At 34.7% G+C, this 14,604-nt stretch overlaps 1 protein-coding gene across 2 annotated transcripts; it reads right to left on the reverse strand.

The window, feature by feature from the left end:
- Nucleotides 1-79: 79 nt before the first annotated feature.
- rec (minichromosome maintenance 8 factor recombination-defective) lies at nucleotides 80-14,373 on the reverse strand. Of its 2 annotated transcripts, none has more exons than XM_072306076.1 (15): nucleotides 13,869-14,373; nucleotides 12,941-13,197; nucleotides 11,824-11,937; nucleotides 10,902-11,134; nucleotides 10,234-10,372; nucleotides 9,108-9,364; nucleotides 7,855-7,959; nucleotides 6,798-6,962; nucleotides 5,682-5,901; nucleotides 4,571-4,731; nucleotides 3,983-4,195; nucleotides 3,384-3,517; nucleotides 2,637-2,859; nucleotides 2,183-2,326; nucleotides 80-1,371 (listed from the first exon to the last, which is right to left on the reverse strand). In XM_072306076.1, the coding sequence occupies exons 2-15, from the start codon at nucleotides 13,194-13,196 to the stop codon at nucleotides 1,171-1,173; spliced, it is 2,565 nt and encodes an 854-aa protein (XP_072162177.1). In that variant the 5' UTR covers nucleotide 13,197; nucleotides 13,869-14,373; the 3' UTR covers nucleotides 80-1,170. The 2 variants fall into 2 exon arrangements, with proteins under 2 accessions (XP_072162177.1, XP_072162178.1); XM_072306077.1 differs by having other exon boundaries at nucleotides 13,865-14,373.
- Nucleotides 14,374-14,604: the final 231 nt, after the last annotated feature.

Genomic DNA, 14,604 nt, shown 5'->3' on the forward strand with positions numbered 1-14,604 from the left:
CTACTCACGAGAATCTGTGAACCAGTAATTTTCATTTGGCTTTTTCTATAATAAATTGACGGAAATAAAATCCCACAAAAAGTTGATTTGCTGATTTTATTTGTATCAAAAAACAAAATATTATACACTTATTGTTTAAAAAAGAATTTTAATACCTAATACACAGCCCTCATTTTTATCAACTGAGAAAATTTTACATACTTACTAAAATATATATAAATGTACAAACAGATAAATAAAAATAGTTTATGGGAACTATATTCTTTTATGAGGACTCAAAATAGCTGAAACAATCACTTTTTTTTATAGATATAATGGAAATATCGTCGTGAGTTGGAAACAATTTAAAGAAGCATTGCTCAAAAGCTCTGCAGATCAAAGCGATCTTAGAAATCAGCGATTATGACTACCAATATTTAGACATTTTATTATTTTTACTTTTTAAGTAAGCACTCAAACGCCTCTATTTCATGAAATTTTTACCTAGTAACCAACCCTTATTTTAGTTCTACTCGTATGAACAGAGTTACCATTTGATGGGCACTAAGGACTAGTTCTGTCATCTCTAGTCAAATCTGCTAGATACGTGACCAGGAATCATGCACTTATCCTCTTGTCAAAATAGAATCCGTTCTATCATCATTTGTTAGTCACATTTAGCCTACAGTTAAATTTGTTATTTTAGTTTGAAAAACAGCAACAAAATGCTACCAACTTTGGCCGCATTACCTCTAAAGCTTTAATCTACTCCATGCAATAATCGGTTGAAAATCGGTTTTACAAGATGTCGCTATAGGTCACGCACAATACTTGAAAAGAACAAAAGAAATCAAAGGAATTGATGGATGAGCTTTTGCGGTTGACTGCCACACTTGCCAATCAGAGACCAGGATTTAAATTTTTGTGTTTGTCATCTTGTCAAACGTGACTAGTGGTTTGACCAGAGATGATAGAACTAGCCCTAAGTCACCGTAAATGAGAGACAGTAAAAGGGTGTTGGCAACATTTAAAGACTTTTAATATTAGGTAAGGCGTTTGTGAAGAAGTTTCACTTTCCACTTACTGACATTACCTCTATTTTAAGATGGGAAATTAAATTTGCTGGGATTACATTAATTATTCCATGAGAAACTTGATGGATGGATCAGGGTGCAACAAAAAAACTAGAACTTAGCCACAAGTTGCTAGTTGATACATGTTATTTCCTTTACTCAGTAAAAACCCGTTTGTGTTCAAGTTACTGATAAAAGAGTAAAAGTCAGTTGTATCCATCGAAATATTTTGGGCAAAACTTTTCATTTCTTTCACAGAGAAGATATTCTTTGATTGATGCTCTGCATACTGTTCAAGCGCTCGAATAAACTGCTTTGCCTAAAAAAAGAAAATATGAAAATTAATTTGTAGAATAAAATAAGAGATGCTTTCAGACTAAAAAGATAAACAAGAGGAAACATTAGGCGAACAGTGGGTTAAAGTATTTAATGAGGTGAAAAGGTAATCTTACTCAATAAATACGAAGAGGAAACAATGAAAAAGAAGATAAAAGAGCAAAAAATTTAGATGCTCACTTATTACAGCAGATCTTGGAAGGAGAAAATGTAGCATTTTTTTCCGATTTTATTGGAAGCTTGAGAAAGGTTTGCAGGCTACTGAAAAGAGAATTGCAGGAAGGTCGAAGAAAGAAAGTAATTTTGAGAAAGAAAGAGAAAGAAATTGATTGAAGTCGTTAACAGAATGAAATTGATCTGTCACGTTACTGAAGAGAGCAGAAACCACCGATTTTTCGAAATTGAGTTTTCTCCTGAATTGGACTGATCTGATGTAAATGAACTGAATAACTGCGCTAAAACAGGTAAATTCGTCTTGTTTGCAAAAAATAAGAGTTGTGAGTGAGCAGTAAAAGTGCAAAAACTGCTGTTACTTCAGATGAAACAGGAGTAAGACCACATTACCCTGCGAGAAAACAATACATGCTACTGTCTTTGCCACTCTGGTAACTTCGAACCTTGAAATTTAAGTATAATTACTTTGATATGCAAAATAGCAAACAAGTATGAGGTACAACATACTGTTGTCTTGCATAACATGAAATAAATGTGTCCCTGTTTTTCTGGTTGAAGATTTTACAAAAAAGATATTACGATAAAGGATGAATTGAAGTTTAAAAAAGTTGTACAAGTACCTTGCTCCTTGTTTTCTGACCGGAGCCACTGCGTTGGAACTCAATAGCACTCGTGTTGTCAATCAAACTCCACCTCATCAGTTCAACGACATCCATAGCATCTCGCGCAGTTGCCTCTTCACGCAACTCAACTTTTGCCCGAGCCTAGTAATGAAAACAGAAAAGAAGGTTTGAGAAAGAGTCTGACATGGAAGGTAATTCACTTGGCTACTGACTTAGTGAATTAAAATTAAACAAAGATTAATAATAATATTGTTCTTTCCTCTTTTGTTTTTTCGATTCTTGGCACATTCTTGAAAAAAGTGAGGAAATATTTGTTACATATTGCGTAACTAAGTCCTTCCGAGACGCCTTTACCATTACAACTGCTCAGCTCACAGATACAATAAACAGGACAGAAAAACTGCAATTTTGGTGAGAAAATTTATTAAATATGCTGAAATCTAGGTAGTACCTGTGTCAAACGAATTAAAGATTCTAACTGCCGAGTTGTGACCAAGGTGGCATCTGCAGGTTGGTATCGTCCTCTTAATTCACGATAAAATGTTTGAAGGACAGAACGAGCTTCTTTGGATAAAACTGGATTCGTGACATACTTCCGAGCATAAGCTATATATTTTCGCAGGAGGTGATGTGGAACCGGCTCTAGTGACTGATCAACCATTCTTAAACTTGAACTGAAAAATTTTTATCAGGAGGAAAGTTATTTATGAAGTCCATAAAGCAAGCGACTACATTCTCTACACATATGTTTTAAATCGAATAAATGATGTGCATACGTCCAATTTTGCACTAAATTTATATCAGACGACAGATTGTTCTAGGAAATAAAAAAAAATATTCTAACAATTAGCGAGACTTTAAAAATGAACAGTAATACAATAGTTCAACATATTAAAGTTTCATCATAATTTAGTAAAGGCCACCAAGCCTTCATAGGTATGCAGGGTTCTTACATTTAATTTAACTTTTTTTTAAATTTTTCAGACCAGATTCTTTGGTTTTTAGAGGGGACAAAGGATGAGGAAACCCTCTAGAGCCCATTTGAGGAACATATGGTTTCAGATACTTTTTTAAGCTGAAATAGCCTCTCCTCCAAAAACTCAAGAGAAATATTTTTAGGCTGGAAAAAGGGATTTTGAGGCGGGTACAAAAGAGGAAAAAAGTTAAAATATTTTCTTAAAAGTTTATTTACGCTCACCTTAGAACACCAGATCCTCCATCTAGCGACTGGTTTGGCGTCCCATCTGGATTGGTCAGAATTAATAACCCAGGTTCTGGTTTTCCTTTTGAATGCATTGCCATGACATGTTCAGAGAGTAAACTATCAAGGAGCTAAAAATTTTAATAAAGAAAAAAAGATCAACAAAACTATTGGCGTAGTAAAAAATTTGAAAGTTACAAATTGGCATGTTTGATTAAGTCTTCAGATATTTGAAAACATGGTCATTAGAGCAAGCTAACTTAATTAAAGCACAAAAAAAAAAAAAAAAAATGGATTGCATCATCCAAAAATAAACAAATTTATCTGGCCTAGTTCAGAAATAACATATTAGCCATGATATCTCCAAAGGACATAAGTTAGCCACACAATTAGTTCCTTTTTCCATGGCACCATGGCGCAGTCAAAATATTCAAAACAAATGGGTTAGTGGTGTCTACTTTTTTTTTATTTATCTTTTTTCAATACGCTCTGCGTAAGTTGATCTCCCGGTAATTTTTTCTGATTGTTTTTAAAACTTAAATGTTATAGGCAGAGGAACAATGCCTGAGGCCCTAATAATAATAACACTTACTTACCTCATTGGGCTGATCAAGAAGAATAAATACCAGGTCAAATCTTGAGAGGAGAGCACTGCCTAGTTTTAAGTTCTCAGCTACAGTCTTTGACTTATTGTAATGGCCACCAACCGGGTTGGCTGCGGCAAGGACAGACGTCCTCGCAGGAAGAGAACACACTACACCAGCTTTAGCGATACTCACGCACTGCTGCTCCATTGCTTCAAGTAAAGCCTTTTTAAAAGTAAAGAAAACATATTTGTTTTATTGTCTGATTAAATCAGTAATAAAAGTTATAGGAAAAAAAATGAATGGTGATTTTATCAAGCTGAAAAAGCAAAACAACAGCAAAACCGCAAAAAGGCGTGCCTTGATCGCGGTGTTTCAAAATCTCTGCCCTCATTATATTTTATCGAAAGGAGCAAACCAACATAATTGCTTGAAATTTCCATAAAATACTCTTTACGCAGAGGAGAAAAATCAGTGAAGAGTTCTAGAAATAACTTTGAGCATTTTTTCAGTTAAATTTTGGCAAAAAGGAAGGAGGTGAGATTTCATTGGTTCAAAAACTGGAGTAGATTTGAAAATGTTTACAAGCTCATCACTTACATTATGTTGGGAAGACATTTTATCGAATTCATCGATGCAACAGCAACCCTGATCAGACAGAACCAAAGCTCCTGCTTCCAAGGCAAAATCACCGCCACCTTCTCTTGATAAAGTTACCGTTAATCCAGAAGTTGTACTTGTGTTACCGCAAACGTATGCACCTGGTGATGGATAAACGACTGGGTAAAACTTAGACATAGAACAGTTTGATGAAAATTTCAGCTAACTTGTTCTCAATTTTTACAGCAGATTTACAGAGGATATATCGATGGTGAAACTCCCAAACCTCGTAGCTCAATTTTCGATGTTGCAAACTTCCTGACATGATTCATTTTCAAATGGAGAACTACTTGACATCAATTTTCAAAACTTCTGTGATTTTGTTTCTCTGTGCAAAGCAAATTCTGAGAAAACTTCAAGAAATTATATTGATTTGTTCTCCTTAAAAAAAAAAATAAAACAGAGAGGAGATTTCAAATACTGCAAAATGAGATACTTAGTTTAGGAGTTTCACTGTTGATATCTTTTTTGTCCAGAGCTATCTGAATACTATTAGATGACATGTGCATGTCAGCATATGATAAGAAGTTACATCTCTCGATAAAAGTTTTAATTAAAATGAGTCATAAGTACACAAACTAAAGTCAAAATTAGCAATCAAATGCTTACTGAAGTTGCTGCATCAATTGAATGATTGATGAAGCTTATGCCTTCAGATTTTGATGAAAAATAAAAGAAGAAATATTTGTCTTCGAAAATGCAAAAGTTTATCAATTCATCAACATTTTGACAGAAATGACGGTATTAGTATTTAAATTCATGGTTTCACTGTAATCAAGACTCTATTCATAAAAGCTATGAAAATATCTGAATTAGTCTTCTATGATTCAAACGTCCTTGATTATGATTTCTCCCAAATGGATTATCTTTAATTCAAACTTTTGTAAGATCCAAACCTTAATGAGTCAAACAAATCTCTTGTATTCTTGAATCTGAATTATCAAGAGACTACTGAAGAGGCAAATAATTGGGAGATGTGTATACATAACACAAAAATAAAAAATAGAAACAAGATGGAGCCAAAGTAAGATTAAAAAGCAAAGGAACTTACCTCTGGGTGCAACTGAGACACAAGCATGAAGCATCTGGGATTTGCCGAGACCTGGATCACCAACGACAAGAATATGTGGATTACCTCTTGTACCTTGGCCATCCAATGCGCCACCAAACAATGCAAGGAGTAATCCAGCCTTCACCATTTCATGTCCGTAAATTGTTGGGCATAGGGAATGAACTAATAGTCGAAATAAGTGTTTATTTGAATGAATTTCCTGAAAGAAAAAAAAAAAAAAAACCCTGTCAGAATATTACTTTTCCTCAAATGGAGCTACAAATTACTTGAGATATCATAAATAATTCCTCAGCTCTAGAATTTCTGGACGCAATCAAGTAAACTACAGGAAATGCCCAGTTCTCTGGCACAAGTTTTGAGGATACAACAAAATCAGATGTGACCGCTGCGAGATGAAGGACTGTATTTTTTTTTCAGAGAAGCCATTTTTTTGGGTGGAACTTAAAATTGTCAAAGTTCCAAGTTCCTTGCGGATAACACTCCCCGGTGTTCTTAATTGAGTAAATGTTATGACTGGTTTAGTTCATGTACAATGGGTGTAGAGTTACGTTTTGATTTGACAATATTGAGTTCTGCGCATGAGAATTAAACCTTTTAAGAGCTTTTTCTCAAAGTCATGTGTCTTGACCGCAAACTTTGATCTGTTAAAAATCTGATTTAATTTTACACTTTGGGGCTTTTTTCTGATAGACTTCATGTAAAAACTTCTCAAAGACTGCAGAACCAAAATTTCAAATTTGAGTTCCTCAGCACTAATGCTATTGTTTTTTTTTTTCTTCTTTCTTTCTTTCTTTCTTTCTTTCTTTCTTTTCTTTCTTTCTTTTTTTTTTTTTTTTTTTTTTTTTTTTTGTGGACAGTTACAAATACATAAAATAGAATGTTTTTCTTCAATAGATGTAAATATCAATAGTCTTGGGTTTGATTCATAATCACTTTTACTTTGGTACATTATTTTATTACAAATTAAAAGAAAATCACATTGATCTATTGATAAAATATAAGAGAACATTTCAAGTTTTGCAGAAGGAAAAAAAAAACTTGGGGGAGTAAGCTTGATCAACTTGAATATTGTTAGAAAGAAAGAGAAATGCTCACTTGAATTGCATAGTAGTCTTTGATATCAAAAACCATCCCAGAGGTGCTTGAATTACGGGCATTTTGTGAATTGCTCTTCTCATTTACTACCGAAACAACTTTAATATATTGCTGGAATGTGCTGGGAGTTTTGCCTTTTTTCATTGATTCTTCTGTGTTTCGAACCTGGTGAACAAACAAAATAAAAATTGATTAAGCTACAAAAAAAGGGAGACACATTCGTTCGAAGTTTTCTAGTGGTTGAATCAGGTGACGGACCTTGTTTTTGAATTCTGCAATCCGGAGGGTCAACAACTCACTCAGCATCCAAAATAATAAATACATATGTATTTCTCCTAAGTGTTATTTTTGCCCGTCGTCTTGGGATTTTGGCAAAATCATGACCTCCATGGTGATTTCTGACCTAAAATTTGAGTTCTAATTATGTCAAGTTACAAAAGCAGGGACTTGATGTTAGATTCGCCATAATTTGAAAACTTTAAATTTTTTCATTACAAACCACCTACTAGGTTGTTATCTTGGACTTGGAAGGGTTTACCCAAAATTTATGACGGCTGTAGTTGAATTTCTTTATCTAGATTCCGAAACAAAGAGTAGTAATACATATAAAGAATCACCTAGTATTCGGTAAAAATTGATTTTTTTTATGCAGACCTGAGTAATTTGATGAGACATTAGGTCCTCAAGTGCCCTTTTATAAACCTCATCAGAGTATCTCACAGCTGAAGGGGAAAATAATTTTTTTTTTTAATGTCTCATGAGTGTTATTCCATCTGTTTTTTGCTGCTGAAACCAAAAGTTACCTTGCTTTTTTTTCTGCAAAAAATACCAATTTACTGGAAAGTTGATTATTTCCAAAAAGACGTGTTTTCCAAGCTGGAAATGCACATAAAAATACCTATTTACAGACACAGGTTAAAATCATTCTATTTGGCTCAAACTTGGCAGATGATCTTTTTTGAGTAAATTGATTCAATTTAGGGTGTCGTACAAAAAAAAAATCTGACAAAGCCCAAATGAGACTATCCTAGGGTGCCATAATATGTCAATGACTTACCTTCACAATTCCTGTTAAAGAGATGAGGTCTCCAGGAACGCATGATTCGATTAAATCTTCCGTGAGTTCGCACTCAACAGTTCGGGGAACACGACCTCCTTCTCGCTAGGAACAAATCAAACAGCATAATAAAGTTTTCATAACCATTATTTCACAAATAAATATAGAAAATCATTGAAACATATGGATGCACATTGGTGTTACGATTATCATGGCATCTAATTGCTGACAAAAGAGCATGCCTAAAAAATAGGGATAACAGGACTAAACATTTTTAAACACCAAAGGACAGAACGTCTTGCGTTTGTCACACGTTTATTTTCAGCAGTAAAATAAAGAAAAATGTGGAAAGTTAAGTGGTGACCTGACTCCAATTTTTAAGGGTCTCCACTCAGCTTTTCATTGAATTTTTCATGTTTAGCAGCTGAATTTGAGTCGAAGCCCAAAAAAGTCCTTTCTTTTTAAAGTTTAGAGTATGACAGATCTAGGTAACCTGATTTTTTTATTACTCTCATTTGCGATCATACATTTGAGCTTTATTATATTGCATCATTGACTAATTACTAACTTGGGCTTAAACTCTATTACCTTGGTTGAATTTTTGAAACTTTAATTTAGTTTTTTGCTTCATTGTCATTTTATACATTTGCAACCAAGAGCAGCGAGACAAAGTTAGTAGTATTATTATTATCACCATGTAAAATATCCTTTTTCATCTACCAGAGCTGAATAGACATTGCTGGTTTTTAGTGCAAGATTTTATCTGATTTTACTACTGTAAGTATTCTGCACCCTTCATAACATTCATTCAAATACAATTGTATGTGTCAGCCTCTGACAGAGGCTCAGGTACATGTCAAGTGCCACCCCTCCTTTTTGATTTTAAAAACATATTATGATGTTGCACAACAATTAAAAAACATTACGTAGTAAAAAAACTTATGAAGTACAAAATATGGGCAATAAACAAAATAGATTTTATATGCATGGGCAAGTAACTACTGTTATTCCCCAGAGAGAAACTCTTGTAGATCATAAAATACTCTTAAAAGGAACTGATGGAGCATTGAAAAACAAATCAGTAATTTTACCGTCGCAAAGATGTTTTTTCTTTCTTTAAGTTCTACGTAAGGCATTTAAAATCTGAATTGCCGAAAGTTTGCAATCTTGCTTGGAATATTTTAATCACTTTTTTATTGCATCCCTGTGCCTGCTGATGTATTTATGGGGCGGAGGAAGATCAGAGGACAAACCTGATCATCAGACAAAATTTCCTGAAGTCGTATCAGCTGCCAATTTACTGTCTGGGTATGGCTTGAATCTTGAAGAGGAGTGAAAGATCTACTTCTGCAAGTCTTCTCTGGGCACTGTGTAGGCTGCACGATGGACCCCTCAGGTTGTCTCACACTCTGTACTCCTTCACAACCAGAACATTTAAATGCTAACCAGGTAGCTTGAAGTTTAGTATTTCCTACACGGATTACAGTTCCTTTAATACTAACCAACTTACCTGTAAAGAGAGAGAGAGGAACACAATTAACAAACTTATGTTTTTGGGTAACCTTAAAAATAGTGGTGTTCGAAAGAATTTTTTGACAAATTTTCAGTAGAAAATCTCTCCTCTTTTTTTCAGGAAGATGGAAATCGCGGTATTCATTTTTAAGAGAACGACAAAGAATTCAGAGAAACTTTAATATAGGGGTGCAAAGAATGTTCTATCATGCGCCTGCCAGGGCGCACAAAAATGTGGAGGGAGGGCAAATATTAAAGGGCTCGATTTTAAAAATTAAAGGAAACAAGAAGGAAAAGGTCCTCACTTTTTAAATTGGAGGGGAATTGTGTTGAAAGCCAATGAGAAAAATGTGACGTCATAGTAGGTGAACGCATGAAAATTTGGAAGTTGGAAGATTTTGCACCCCTGTTTCAGTTCTTTTTTTAAAGAAGGTTCAATCTGTTCATTCGCGTTTCCATCGCTGAAACAATTTTTGGTATGATAAGAAAAACAGCAAATTTTTGCCCTCTACCTGTGACATGAAATCTCTACTATGTACAACTCTTTAAATATTTTATAAAAAAAGATTGAGGGAAAATTAGTGATCAGCTTTGAACTTCTAGACTATCCAGCAGAACCTTTACTTGAAATAAACGTCTCTGTTGACACGGTAGAATTAATTTTACTTGTTTATATGCTGAAAAAGTTCGTGACTACTATGTTCACTGTTATGGCTTAACTTCATATCTGCATAGAATGCATTTCAAATTTTAAGATGGCCAATATACTCACGGGTAAAATACTTGAAAATCAATTATATAAATCAGAGGTTTGCCATGTGATTTAATGAGAAGAGGGAAAAATATGTACAAATGTTTCATAGATACCATAATAGTTTGCTTTTAGATTTTTCAAAAGAATCAACGGCTCAAAATTGGATACACGAGCTCGAATGGTGGGCAGTTGTACATCAACTTTTTCATCAACCTCACTTTCCAATTTCTTCTCAAGCTCCTCCAAAACATACTAAAACCGAAGAAACACAAATGAGATAAGTAACTACTTGAATACATTTGAACAGCTAAAAAAAATGTTTAATTTTTAAAGCATAAAAAACTTGAAACCTAACTAGAATCTTAACAGTGCACCTATTTTCCATTATTAACAGTTTCTCAGATTACTGGCATACCTTCACATGGGATATCAAGGCATATTTTACCTTTCTGTATTTTTAAGTCATTTTTAAGTTTTAATTTAGATAACAAAATTCGAATTCAGATCTTAGAAAACTATCATTTAGAAATTTTTTGGGGGCAAAAAACAAAAAAATTGATAAGTGGAGGACTCTGAATAGACAAATCTTTTGATATTATGTCAAGGACTTGGAGAATCAGTTCTTTTCATTACTTTTCCTGTAAAAAATTGGACACATTTGAAAAGTTTGGCAACAAACCGAAATCAGGAATCAAGCACTTCAAATCAAGAGAGATTGAACTTTATGAGCATTTCTCAAAATTTTGACAGAAAGAAAATAAAAACCAACTGTGAGAATTACCTGGTGCATAGCAAGGCTAAGGCTATTCAAAACATGCTCTGGATTGTTTGTCAACTCATCATTAAAACTGGACCATTCTCCTAAAAACTCCTCGTCAGCTATAAGACTTTTAACATCGACGGGAAATGCTTTCTGATTCTGAATATTTGAGGGCGAATAAAACTGCTTATTCTTCTGAATGTAGAGCTCGAAAACCTTAATTTTATGCACTGTTGGATTTCCATCACGATATGCTGGGAAAAAAAGAAAAATAAGAGTAATTATGATCGAATAATAATTGGTCTATGTCCAACTATGAAAATTAGGCTGGCTAGGGTAAGGAAGCTATGAGTGGTTGACTTATAAACTTGATGTTTGACAGAATTCGTTTTCTAATGCATAATTCAATAAATTGCTCATTTACATTTTCATACAAATATTTTTTCCTCCAAAATCAGGCTGCTTAATTTTTCTATTTCTATTTTTCAATGTACTTGCAGCAAAAACTTAGAGCTAATGGCACTAAATGAAATTTTGAGTGAAAAAGGAGTTTGTAGGTAGATAGAAAGCCAATTTAAAACATGGTGGATTGTGAACTTTCTGCATCCTTGACTAATAATTGAATTGAATTTTATAAAGGGGAACCGACTCAGTTACAGTGTTTTCAATCACTGCAATCGTTTCTTTTTTGATTAAAAAAGTACTAAATAGACGTCCAGTTATAAAAACACAACCTTTGCTTTCAAAATTAACAAATTTATGATCGAGAAACAAACACCATTTCCTATTCTGGGCACTTTTTGAGATAAAGATAAACTGCGAACACTGTAATCAAAATGGTTCTCTTTTGTTAATTTCGATTCAATTAGGTATAGTTTCTGCTGAAAATTCTTCCATAAATGATAAAATTGTGTGAAACAAAAATAGCATACAACATTCTTACCCTCTTCAGGAAAATATAATTTCCAGCCTTTATATGGTCCTGTATTTACTTGAACAGTATTAACCAAATTACCCTGAATAGTAGTGACTTCATTTTGTGAGGGCATACCAGGATCTGAGAAAAAAAGGACATTACCAAAGGAATATGAAAAATAATAATCTATGCATGAAGAATGCAAAGAGAAAGTGCAATAATCTAAAGCTTAGCCATTTGGAAGCTTTCAAATTTTAAAGGAACTTATGGAAGGACTTCAATTCAAAAACATTTATTCTGCGGAGTCCAAGTATCATAAAGAAAAAACTAATTTGTGATTAACCTCAGGGTATGGGACCTTCATGCCAACAAACTCAAAATTGAGATAATATTTGTATTATTGTCTGGCAGAGTGTCTTGGTACTTACCATTTTGCTACAATAGGTTTTCAACAAAATTGAACCAGACTAGATCCATGACCACATACAGTTTGCTGATCACAAAATGGAATTTCAAAGGCCCATTATAGGATTCAAATGTAACTATTCACTCTTCATACAGGCACAAAAATGAACTGAACAACTTGCAACTTGGATACTGGTAAAAACTCAAAAGATCTGTCAGTAACTCAAATTCTAACTTTTTGACCCATCTTTACAAAAATCCCTCCGCTGGAACATATTCCTTAGGCCTTGCCTACACAAGCAACGATTCACGGAAATTTCAGCTGCGCATCATTTTTCACCCTTTTTCTGTGCGTAAAAGGGACCAGTTATGACAAGCTACAGGTAACTTATTCTGCCAAAGTTCTAGGTACCTACTCTGCACATGTGGATAAGGCCTTAACGATGGTGAAAAGTACCAGACCATGTATCTCGTTAGCTGTGTTTAAAAATCTCCGCTCCCATTTTATTATTATGAAGAAGAACAAATCATTATCTTTCCTTGAAATTTGCACAAAGTTTTCTTCGCACAGTGAAGAAAATAACAAAGATTTCAAGAATTGACGTTCAGCAGTTTTCTATTTAAAAAATAAAATATGACAGGAGGTCTTCAACGTTGCAAACCAAGATACCTGGTCTGGTAGTTTCACCATCATTATGTAGGTATGGAGGAAAATTAAAAACTTAAAGTAAATCATTACCATCTGCATCTTCTTCACTACCACTGGATCCACCATTGTTTCCCCTTCTGCCATCAAAATTATTTCTTCCTCCACTGTTGTTTCTAGCAAAAGACCCGCCTGCTCTGCCTCCTCTACTCCTACCTCCACCTCCTCTCCAGTTACGGTTCATCCATTTTCCATTCCTGCCACGATACCAATCACCTCTTGATGCATTTCCTCTTCCACGAGGGTTACTATTTTGACCTCTACCCCGGAGATTATTACCTCGGTCCATTCTATCCACAGGCAAAGAAAACAAATTAAATAATTATTTGCAGCATACCTAAGTGAGTAATTTAGAGTGCAGAATTGTGGTGAAATAAGTCTTTCCGGGCTTCGGTGCTGAGCATATTTTTGGAGCCACTAAATTAACATGTTTGTGTTGATTGGTGTCACCTTGGGACTGTGTTCACAATCGTTCCTTAGACAGCTTCTGATGGCACCATATGATCTTCACTTTGACTAAGGGAGATTTAAGAGGCCCTTGGGTATAGCGCCATAATGTATGGGAAAAAATGAATATACAATTCATTTTGTGTTTGATGACAGAAAATAAGAAGGACTTATTCATTCAAATAATCTTAGGTAATAGAACATACTTACTTAAATTAGCACAGCGGCCCGATTATTGAAACTATGTCAATACAACACAACAAGACATAGCCCTATCTTAACCATGCAATATATTGTAATTCGATGTCATACTGGGCTGCTTTAAGCTTTCAATCATCGGCCCGCTGAAGATCGATTCTCCTCTTGTTTTTGTCCTGTCCTCTTAACGAGGATAAAAACTCTCACAGAAACATAGCATACTTGATTCCTAGGTTCATCACAACCTTCAAAGTCATGGGGTTCAAGGATTCTTGTTCTAAATTTTGAAAATCACTTTTCCTGAATACTTACTCACCAAATGGCCTACGTTTTGGTTTCCTTTTGAAAGGGACCCTGCTTATCAGCTATAGAAATACATTTTTACTTCGAGAAAAAATTGAGGACATCACATAATTTCTGAGCAAATGAGCATTGATTTAGGGGGACAATTAGGAGGAAACATACTTCATCACAAAACAAATTTGACAGAGAACGAAAAATGAAAACAAATTAAATCAACAATTTGCATAGAGTACATAGAGTCGTAATGTAAATGGGAGAGCTGGCGCCATGTTCTGCTCGACGAATTCCGAGCCCGGTGTGCGCCGAGTTCGGGTCGCTTTTTCGATACATTTTCGATCCAAAATGGCGGTGTGGAATACATGGTAATTCCTATCTCCGTTGTTGTTGTTGTTGTTGTCATCGGATGACCGGGTACCTGTGTATCGCAAACAATCGATTATGTATCGAAAAAGTGACCCGGCGTCACACAGGAGTCTCGGAATTCGGGACATGGAAAATGCTTAAAAGTGGCGCCAGCCCTCCCAATTACATTACGACTCTATGTACTCTATGACAATTTGCGACTGCGACCACAGATCAAAATAAAAATATAACCTCAATTTCACTTCTCACATGTGCTTTTCCCGCGCTTCTTGAGAGCGGCAGCCAGGCAGCATTCAAATGAGCCAATCAGATCCTAATCGTTATCATGTAGGAGGAAGAATAATTTATCAAGCCCCACTCAGTCCAGCAATCTCAACTTCAAACCC

The sequence above is a fragment of the Bemisia tabaci genome, chromosome 1, assembly GCF_918797505.1.
Source record: "Bemisia tabaci chromosome 1, PGI_BMITA_v3".
In the NCBI taxonomy this organism is placed as follows: Eukaryota; Metazoa; Arthropoda; class Insecta; order Hemiptera; family Aleyrodidae; genus Bemisia; species Bemisia tabaci.

Coding starts and splice junctions, on each gene's coding strand:
- rec (XM_072306076.1), bottom strand. CDS start 13,196: ATGGACCGAGGTAATAATCTCCGGGGTAGAGGTCAAAATAGTAACCCT. Junction 4,196..4,570: donor AAATGTCTTCCCAACATAAT/GTAAGTGATGAG, acceptor ACTTTTAAAAAG/GCTTTACTTGAAGCAATGGA. Junction 3,518..3,982: donor TTCTTGATCAGCCCAATGAG/GTAAGTAAGTGT, acceptor TAAAATTTTTAG/CTCCTTGATAGTTTACTCTC.